At 28.7% G+C, this 10,836-nt stretch overlaps 1 protein-coding gene across 2 annotated transcripts; it reads right to left on the bottom strand.

Annotated features, from left to right (window-relative positions):
* Positions 1-741: 741 nt before the first annotated feature.
* Positions 742-2,256, bottom strand: LOC136084393 (uncharacterized). 2 transcript variants are annotated; one of them, XM_065804397.1, is made up of 3 exons: positions 2,201-2,256; positions 1,872-1,962; positions 742-1,258 (listed from the first exon to the last, which is right to left on the bottom strand). In XM_065804397.1, exons 1-3 carry the CDS (start codon positions 2,201-2,203, stop codon positions 816-818), a joined length of 537 nt encoding a protein of 178 aa, XP_065660469.1. In that variant the 5' UTR covers positions 2,204-2,256; the 3' UTR covers positions 742-815. The 2 variants fall into 2 exon arrangements, with proteins under 2 accessions (XP_065660469.1, XP_065660470.1); XM_065804398.1 differs by lacking the exon at positions 2,201-2,256 and having other exon boundaries at positions 1,872-2,018.
* Between the last annotated feature and the right edge of the window lie 8,580 nt (positions 2,257-10,836).

Here is a 10,836-nt window from a genome sequence, read left to right as displayed (position 1 = left end):
AATATAAATCATTTTCGCATCAACTGATAGTGCATCTTAAAATTAGTAATATTGCGTTCAAATCTATAAGTCAACCAAATGTCAAGTTACATTGTTTTCGCACCGAGGACATCAATTTTATTTAAACTTATATAAGATTTTTTTTAGTTAGTATGTTAACTAATCGTAAACAGACGCTTTTATCTCTTTTTTTTTTTGCTAAACTTTATCAAGTTGTTAGCATCTATAAAATAGACTTTGACAATTTGCATTTTTAGTTTTCTGGCAAGACTGCGACTGATTTCATTTTGGCGTAGCAATGTAGCTATAGCAAAAAAGTTGGCCTAAATATTTCAAGTAGTAGTACGTGACCAAAGGTAAAAATAAAAAAGTTTATTGGGTATAACTTATTTATTTTCTAGACCATTACAGTAGAAATTGCAGCTGTATAGAATGCACCCTACACTATTGCAATGTTATAACAAATCGATTTAATTACTCCAGTCTAAAATGTGCTTTAAAAAAAAAGCTAAAAAAAATTAATAATACTTTATAACTTCAGAAAAAAACGATTTAACAATGCGAGGTAAAGAACATATAAACGATAAAATTGTAAAGTTTTTAACTCAACCATGTTCCCAAGTCTCCCCTGTAAATAAATAAAACCATAAACATGCTACTTAGGTGCTCTAAAAAGACTTAACAATGCAAAGTAATTTTCAATATTCTATTTCCCCTTATAAGCAAATACAACTATAAAAGTATTAACAATGTTTATCTTACTCAAAAAAATACTTGAGAACTAAAAATACATTTTACTTTAAACTATTTAACAATTATAAAAATATTCCATATACGTCAACGCAAACTTTTCCCGAGTTATCCGCTTCAGTATAGTCAAAAAGATCTTCTCCATTCCAAATTTGAATAAACTGTTCTTCTATTAGATATGGCACTGGATAGTCGAGATTTGAAAATGTTACTTCAGTATCATTTGCACTAAAACCAGGAAGTTTATATGCTTTGGAACCATAAGTAAGTTTTTGGTTAGCAGATGGGAAAATCAATTTTCTTTTGTTATCAGTAATGTAGATATTTAAAAAAGTACCATTTGAGTAACAACCAAATTTACTCCCTGTTGATTGCAAAGAGCATTTTAAAACGCCATTAGCATTACCAAGTTTAATTTTGGATAACCAACCTTTGGTATTAATTGGTACAAGTGCAGGATGTTCATTCTTTGCTTCAAAACATGCCATTTTTCGTATTAATTTCCATTCTAAGTATAAACAATTAATTTAATCGTTCATCAGTTGCCTAGGCAGGATTTTTTATGTTTCAGTTATAAAAATTTCAGACATTGAAGAAAGTCCGCACTTAGGTATGTTTATATCAATAATAAATGTTTTATAAAAAATTGTGATGATTGAATTCTGGGAACTAAAACACCCTAATGGGGACAATAAGTCGATAAAGTATTTGATATTTTCAACCATATTAAACTAAGCTTTATTTTATGAAAGTAAAAATGTTCATAAAGGTTTCAACTTTTGTTAAGCGACATTTTGAAGTTCAAAAGTCAAGACCAAGTAAACTTTATATCGCCAAAATAAGATTGTAAAAACTTCACATAGTGAAACATCAAAAACTCATTACTTTCCCATTCGGGGTAGAGTGGGCGAATTTTTTGGCTTAAAATTTCCTTGACTTAAATCATCACGATTTTCTGCAAAACATCCATATTTGACATAAGCAGATTTTTTAAGTTTGCAGTTTGCACAAAATCGGAAAAGGTTGTATCTAAAACATCAAAAAATCCTGCCTCCTGCTTTACGTTTATGTTTTGACATATATTCAAAATATGTTTACGAGAAAAGACGACGTATACATACCACTGTTACAGTTTTTGCTTTTGATTTCTAATTCTGCTAGTAAGATTGGAATTAAACACGCGAGTATAACAAGCTTCATTTTATTTATATCCTAAATAAAGAATATATATATATATATATATATATATATATATATATATATATATATATATATATATATATATATATATATATATATATATATATATATATATATATATTTATATATATAATCAAAAAAAAACAAATGTTGTAAAACTTGTGTCATAACAAAAGAGTTTTCAAAACTTGTTGATATGAAAGTCGTTTCATAACAACGAGTTTCATGCCTAACGGCAATTACCCATTACCATAAACTACCAATTACCCAAAAACTAAAAAATTTTAAATTAAACTTTAAATATCAGTTAGAATTGCAATTAGAATTACAGTAGAGTGAGTTCTATTGATTCCATGGAAACGACTATAATTCCGTAAAATAGACGTTAGCGCGGGTATTTCTATTCCTGAAATGATTTTTTTAAAATTCATCCTTATAAAACATTAACAACAGTAGCCTAATATTTTTTTTATTTTTTTTTGTTGTATTTAGATGTGCAAAAAAGAAATCCAATTTTTCCTATTCTATTCACATCTAAATACATTATTTAGATACGAATATTACTAATACTACAACTGCTTTTTTAACGGTATTTTACTACGATTTATTTTGTAACAGTTTTTTCTATTCTATTCGTATCTAAATATTGTATTTAAAAAAAAAATTGTATAAATACTATATTTAGAAAAAAATTGATATTGGAATTATGTTTTAAAAATAAAAAAGTAAAAATGCTCTATGTAAAGCAATATATTGAAAAAAATATCAAATGCAATTACTAATTCCATTTGATATTTTTATATTATTTTTTTACTTTTGAATCGTAATTTCGAGTATATTAGAATTTATAATGCCTATTTTTATTTTGCTATAATTACTGATAATGTGGTTTGACCTATGAATCATAGGCTGCCATGTTTTAAAACATGTTGTCAAGTTTTTTTTATTGTGTAGTTAATCTTAAGCCAGATCAAGATATTCCCCCAATATTATCAACTTTATATCAATGACCAACTTGTAGCAGTAAACTTCACAAAACAATAACGTAGCGATCAACTTTGCTTAAATAATTTAATGTTTTATTTGCAAATTATAGTTAGTGAAGTTGCAGTTGTATTCGTTGGAGAAGATGGTGTTCCACCTACTTCAAGGGAAGTTGTTTAATCAAAAGGTCATTTAGAAGTTATATTGAGTATTTCAGCTAACTTAGATCCTAACGGTTTATTTACTTTTTTTTCCAAGAGATGGCATAATTGAAGTTTTCTAAATTCTCTATGAAAATAGGCTTTTTTTCAGTCTAAGATTGACATACTTTTGAATAAATTTTTTTTTTGACAATATTAGGGATTTTACCCCAAATACTAAAGATTTGACCCATCTATCTTTACAACTTGACATGATAATGAAAAATGAGTTGCATATTTGAAATCAAGTTGAGAAATGCTATACAAAAAACAAATTCTTTGCTCGGCACCAGAGAAATTTTGTTGTTGTTGTTGACATATATAATTTATGGCAGGAAACTATTTTCAGCTATATGCTGCTAATGCATATGTAAAAATCGAAGAGCAGTGTCTTGCTTTCATATAAATAACCAAAGCCAACTGAGAGGCATACAATATGATGCCATACATGAAGATGGGAGCTACCTTGATAACAATTATAAAAATAAAAAAAAACTATGAAAATGCTATGGTTATAATTAAAAGTTAAATTAATAAAAAGATATGGTAAACCAAATCTTTTAATTACTTTTACCTGCAACCCAATGTAGGTTGTGTGGTAAAAGAAAGTACACAAATTAATTTTTAAGTGTTGTTAATTAATATGATAAGTATGTTTTCATGTGTAATAAAGTAAATAACAATAGTTTATAAAACGTAATATGTTCAAAGTTTTTACATGTTTATATTCTGTTTGTTTTTTATTGTTTTAAAAGTGGTGTTACTTAGCAGTGTGTAAAGCAACATTGCTAACCTTGCCAGCAAAGAGATGTCACTAAGTTGTGGTATTACTTGGCACTTTATAGTGCCGGGTAGTTTTAATTTCTGTTAATTATTTTTTATATAAGACACTTTGGAACCGAGACTAAGTATAAATCTTAAGATGGTTTTTATGACTGTAATTAATTAGACTATTATCAGATTTTTTATATATATTTTAGTTCTAATATTAGTCATTTTTTTACGAATCAAATTTTCATATAACTAATTATAATTATCCTAAAATGATTTTATAAATTTTTTTTTGAAGTTCAAATATAATTGTATTCTATTTTTTTAATTATCATTGATTAATTAGTTTGCTTACTGTTGAAACATGGTTTTAATTTAGTAAATTTATATGATATAAAAATTACTGTGTTAATCATTATTCACAGTTATGAAGAAATTGGAATTCTAAACTATTGAGGTAAAAATATTTTTGTTAAGGGTTTACATCAAAAAGCCTTTTTTAATGGTTAGTTGTGCTATAGCTATTTTGTGCTAATATATATTTTTTTATGATTGTCATTAAAAACAATAACTTAAGCAATGAATATAATAATTTATTATTACTTTTTTTTAACACAGTGCCTTTGAAACAAAGTCTGTCTTCTCTGTTTAACGAAAGTTTGTTAATAAAAGAGAGCATTATTGGAACACTTTGTTATTACTAAGCTCTTGTAGTTTCACATTAAAAAGAATTTTGTAAGTTAAACGTAAAACGCCTCATGTATCTTAATGTAATTCAACATAATTTATATACAAACTAATTCTCTTACTTACAAATATGTCTTTATATTAGATACAAATGCGTCTATATACATATACAATTATTTATAAGTAACACTAATCAATCGTTAGCTTTAAAACAATCATCAACTATATTTACACTTTACACATCCCCTTGGTCATAACGACAACTTTGTCTCAAGGACTAAATCGCTCAGGAGTCTTCCATCCAGCGTGCTCCTTCGTAACATTGGCGTTTTGTTTGTTTTATCTCCGGGCTTCATCTTCTTCTTAATTCAAATCATTGTTACCTCTTACTTGTCCGAGATCTTCATTTGAAACGGTGTCAAGTCTTACTTATCTTCGGTCTCGTACATGTCGACACATTTTGTCCACTTCTACCGTTTGCTCCGAGATTATCTCTGTAATTATTCCAATCTTGTATTGAGAGTCGCATCGGTTATCCGGGGGTTTAACCCATACTTTATCCTAAAGTTTAAATTTATTAGTTTTCTTTTTATAAGGATTGTGTGCGTTCTTATTGTTGTCAATTCCTCCTACTCTAATTTCGTATTGATATAACTTATTTTTAGGTGCAGTTGAAGAATTACAACTATCTTTTGGAATAAGGTTATACTGATAAACTGCCTACAGTATGATGCACGGAACTCTGTTTGCCGTTCTTTTGACAGTTCGATAGTATCGTCCTGCAATTCCATTTCCAGAAGGTACATAGGCGTACCTAAATCGAAGTTTAATGTTCCATTTATTTACAAACTGGTAAAACAATGTGCTTTGAAATCCAGTATCATTGTAGTATTTACAATATACTGTAATATATAATAAATACATGTGTCATTCAAGAATTAAACGCGATATTTCTCGTTCGAGATATATCGCGTTTAATTCTTGAATGACACATGCACTGGTTTGATCTTTAAAAAATCGCCATATTGCAAGCCGTGTAGATTCACAATCGATTAGAGTAAGATAGTGCTGCCCCTCATAATAAGATATATCCATGGCAATTCGTTGCGATGTTCTTTTTACTTCTATTTCCCGATTTGGCCATTTATTGGACATGAATTATTCAATTGAAAGGTTATGCATTTCTCAATCACTTGTTTTACTACTTCCTTGCTTACAATCGGGTCAATTTTACAAAAGAAGTGCAATGTTTTCTTTACGCCAAAATGTCCTATAGATCGATTAACGTGCTCGATTTTTTTGGAAGATAGATAAGTTCTAATAATGCCACTTGCTGCCATTTCAGAAGGTTTATCAACCATATTTAACTAACTATTAGGCACTCTAGTAAGAACATTGGCCAAGTTAAACTCCGAAGCGACAAGCTTAATATCTACCTTGAGTTGGTATTTTTCAACTATATTTACAATATTCTGGAGTTTTCTACTTATCAGCATTTTGTTTGAAGCTTTTGTCCTCAATCTAGATTTTCCCGTGAGTGTGTCGGTAACCTAATGAAATACCGCTTTCGAATCAGTGCAGATACGCATAATTCCCATTTTCCAGTTAAGGCTCATATTTAGTCCTTTAACTACTGCATCAAGTTCGAACATGTTTGTATGTGTTGTGTCATCTTTTCTTTACCAACAAGCATCTTTGATTATATTGCCATAAACATCGACAATTATGCCTAGTGCTATTGAACTTGCACCTACGCAAATTGTTGCCGCATTACTATAAACGCTCCAAATTCCTTTAGCAGGATTATCATTTCGTTTTCTTTTAACAATTTTTTAGGGACTTTGCTGTTCTTATAAGATACAACGAGGCTACACGCAACCAACCACAGACTGGAAGTTTCCCTGTCATATTTTCGCACAAAGAAAAGATGTGTCGTCTTGCTAGTGAGTTTGGAATATCACCAAAATTATTATCTTTTCTCCAACGCAAATTTTTACTTTCCATTCCAACCTGTAAACTAAGAACTCTTGCTCCTTAGGATAGGCGGATCACCGGCTTACAATGTAGCCCATACATTTCCAAATGATTAAGTAAGCGACAAACAGGTATTACGTCTTCATTGACAAATATATCATCAATGTATGACGACGTTCCTTTCCAAATTGTTTCGTCTTGCGATAGCACTTTTTAGCACTGTTCAACACTACTTTTATTACGACTGGCACAACGTTTAGGCCGAATCCCAAACGTGTTAAACAAAATCTTTGTCCACGGATACAACAGTTTGGTAAGCCCAAAGTTTCTCAATTTTTGGCTGCATGTATGCTGAAAATAAATTAATTATTGAAATATTTTCTCTAAACCGTCTCCAATCTCAAAGTCGCACGCATCTGTATTCGAAGTGAATACTTTAATAAACGTGTTTAGCTCCCAAAAGTCTAATACTGGTCGTAGTTTTCCTTTATTTTGCTACACCATTTCCGTGAGAGGAATCAAACCCTTTTTTGGACTTTGTTTCTTTGAATCAAAATTTTGCAGCAATTTTTTCACTACCCACCCTTCAATTTCTTTTTCACAATTGTGTTTTATGCTAACAGGGGTAGTGCATTCAGCAATCTTATTCACTATAGTCTCAGGTTGAGAATTATTATTCCACTTCCACGCAATTATCCTTTCTCGATTTTGTTTCTCAAACGAAGCTGTGAGATTCCAAGTTATTATATTCATATTACTGACATTTTTTAGCAATTCACTTCTTAGTCCAAATAAACATGATTCGTTTCTTCCCATAAAACAAATATCACGAGTTTCAGATATTGACCTCGGCTCAGCACGTCTTCTTGTTGCAGCAGCAGCAAAATATTGTTCTGTTCTTCGACCATACGTGCTATTGCTCGTGCAAGTATTTATATAGTAGTAAGATCATCCATACGAGAACTTGATCTCAGTATCCATCGAACTTCCTCAGGGAGCCAAGAAACAAAGGCACACGCAATTGCTCTGACTGGTAGCCCACAATTGGCGTAGATAATCTTTGCAGTTCCGCCAAATAAACATCAACTGCCTCTCCATCTTTAACTTTTTCGTAACAAACTATTCGTAAGCTGTAAATGCATGGACTGCAAATGCTTTTAGCAACGCCTCTTTTATCCGGTCAAAATCATCTTTATCAGTGTCTGCGTACTGTTAATATACTGCAAATGCACCATTTGTGAGACGGAGGGGAACAACACTCGCCAAATCGGTTCCACCAATTAGTTTGCATACCAGTTCAACTTTTTCCAGCCATTCTGCAGCTGATTGTTGATCGTTTACACTAAACTCTGGAGTTAACTTTAAATGGCATTTTTTAATTTTATTTTTTAACAACTTTTTAATAGTATTTTCACTAATAAAACTTTTTCATTTTAATTTTGAACAAAAAAATTAAAAAAAGCATTTTACTAAAAATCTACTTTTTACGTTGCCACATCAATAAAACACAGGCAAGGATTAACTCATAAATGAAAATTGTGCAGCTTTTCAACCTTGCAACACAGGACACATTTTAATTTTTCATAATGTGTCCTTTTCCCTTTAATTTTTATTCCGAGCCATACTATCTATTATTAAATAAATATTATGTAACTTTCGTACATATTTATACGACATTATTTTAGAAATTTTCAGGGATTTTAGAAAAAAAAAAAAATAAAGACTTATGATTTACTTACAGTAAAGACTGTTTGGGAAATGCTATTTCAAAACCAGACAAAACCAGTCAGTTTTATGTTGGATTTGTAAATAACAATTACATAATTAAATGTATTATAACTAATTTAGTTCAGATGAAATTTGTTTGTATCTAATGTATAATAAAACTTTTTTTTAATTTTATTGAATTTTTTTTTTCAATAATTGTAAGAATGGGTATTTAGGAACTATTTTTATATAGAAAACACGGAATTCTGAAATAGAGTTAAATAAAGTAAGCATGAAATACTATAGTTGAAATACTGTAATAGAAATTTTGTCTACTAAATGTATGGCCATATTAATTACGGAAGCTGTGTAAAGAAGTTACGTAATTTACTACGGAAAGAAGTTTAGTAATTTATTGTTAAAGAAATTTTGATTCTTTCTCCAGGACAAGGTAGAATTTCGAAGGAGACACAAGCAAATTTGTTGTCAGAAAAGAAACCATTTTAATTGTTGGCATAAAAATCAACCATTATCATTGTTGGCAGAAAAAGTATTTGCACTAACGGTACATATTAGGTACATATTTAACAATACATGTTACATAACATATCACATACCTCTTCTTTTCCTTATTTATACTAATGACCTATACAAATCCTCGGATTTAATAACAATTATGTTTGCTGATGACACTAATTTAGTTATTATTTAGTCACACAAAAGCATTCCTACTCTATTTCATTACGTAAACGTCGAGTTAATCAAAATATCTGACTGGTTTAATTCTAACAAGTTATCTTTTAACATTGATAAAACTAAATGGATTCTTTTCCATCTTATTAAAAAACGTAAACTGACATAAACATGCCTCACTGACTAGGTGTTTGTACAGATGAAAATCTTACATGGAAAAATTACATTAAAAACTTTTTGAAACTTTTTACAATATTCCTAAACTTTTTAAAATTTTGCTCAAGTAAAATTTCAAAAAGTATAGGAATATTGTTCCAAGCTAGAATTGTCTTAAATTCACATACTTTGGTACAAATATATCACTCATTTGTTATTTGTCACATAAACTATGCAAACATTGCTTGGTTTAGTACAAACAAAAATAAAATTAAATCTTTTAATTGTTAGCAGAAGCATGTAGCACGTCTTACATATTTTAAAGATCGTTAAACTTATGTCATACCTCTATTATTTGAAGTGAAAATTTTTAATATATATGAGCTTAATATTTTTAATATTCTTTGTTTTATGTTTAAATGTAAAATCAATTCACCCTCAATTTCTTTCCATAATTTGTATTTATCAATAGATAAGAATAAATATATTTTACGCAATGATAATTTTATTAAGCAGCCTATTTTTCAAACAAATCTTTTTTTTAACCTGTAAAGCCAGAATTCCATTGTACAAATATACATAAAGAATAAAGTAGTTGTTGTAAAGGCAAATGTTTATAGATATACAAAGCAAATCTATTATGCTTTTTTTATTAAAAAACTAGTTTTAGAAATAGCATTTAATGGATTTTATCGCCTAAACGTTATATAAACTGTAATTTTAGTAATGTAAACTGTAATTAAAATCTGATAAATAATCATGAATAACAAAGATAAAAAAAGTCAATTTATGTGTATTAACTATTATTGTTGTTTATTAACAATTAAATTATTATTTATTAACTATTAATTATTATTTTAAGTTTATTAATTATTTTTAAGTGAATAGATGCTTCAAAGTGTACATAAATTGAATGATATGGGCGGAAGCGCAACATAATACATCGAGCAATATTAGTCGTAGGCGCTTCAAAGTGTACATACAATTTTTTTGCCTCCTTTTTTTATGATTTTTTTCATTACTTGAGATAAAGTTTGTAACTTTATTAAGAAATTTAATAAAGTATTAATAGTTAAAAACTCAGATTTTTGTGAGTACGATTTATCTTAAATGTTCTAATTTGATAAAGGTGATGATGATGGCGCATATGACGATGATGACGATTCATTGTCATCATAATAGATTTTATTTATTCTGAAAATAATTTTTTCATTTAGAATGAGAAAGCTTCTTCCTCAGTCACCTTACCCTTGATAACTTTATTAACCAACTTAAGTTCAGAGGTCAGTTTACAATTTGTCGAAATACTATTATAATAATATTTGTAATAAAAATGAATTTTCTTAATTTTCAAGAATCCTTTATAAATAATCAATATGTATAATATATTTTAGTTTTCAAATTATTTCCATAGTTCATAATGTTACCCCTCCCTCCGTTTATTCTGAACTTGAAATTAAATTTGTATATAATAACCTTTTGGTATATAATAACCTTTGGATTTATATTTTAGCAAACGGATGATATCAGTTTTAATGTTGTGAGTACAATTTATTCGAAATTTATATGAAATTTATATGAAATTATTTATAAAATGCTTTGTAATTTAATGACGGCGACAGCGATCTTAGTGTTAAATATTCAGTTTAAATAGTACCTGCAAACCAGAGTTAATAACATTATTATAACGTTATTGTTATTATTATCATTAACT

Source organism: Hydra vulgaris, chromosome 08, assembly GCF_038396675.1.
Source record: "Hydra vulgaris chromosome 08, alternate assembly HydraT2T_AEP".
NCBI lineage: Eukaryota > Metazoa > Cnidaria > Hydrozoa > Anthoathecata > Hydridae > Hydra > Hydra vulgaris.
The sequence above is the reverse complement of the archived record's forward strand: the minus strand, read 5'-3'. Positions and strand labels throughout refer to the sequence as shown.

Excerpts from the sequence above, each read along its gene's own strand:
- LOC136084393 (XM_065804397.1), bottom strand. Across the intron at positions 1,259-1,871 it reads AAGCAAAAACTGTAACAGTG|AATGGAAATTAATACGAAAA; the intron begins GTATGTATACGT and ends GTTTATACTTAG.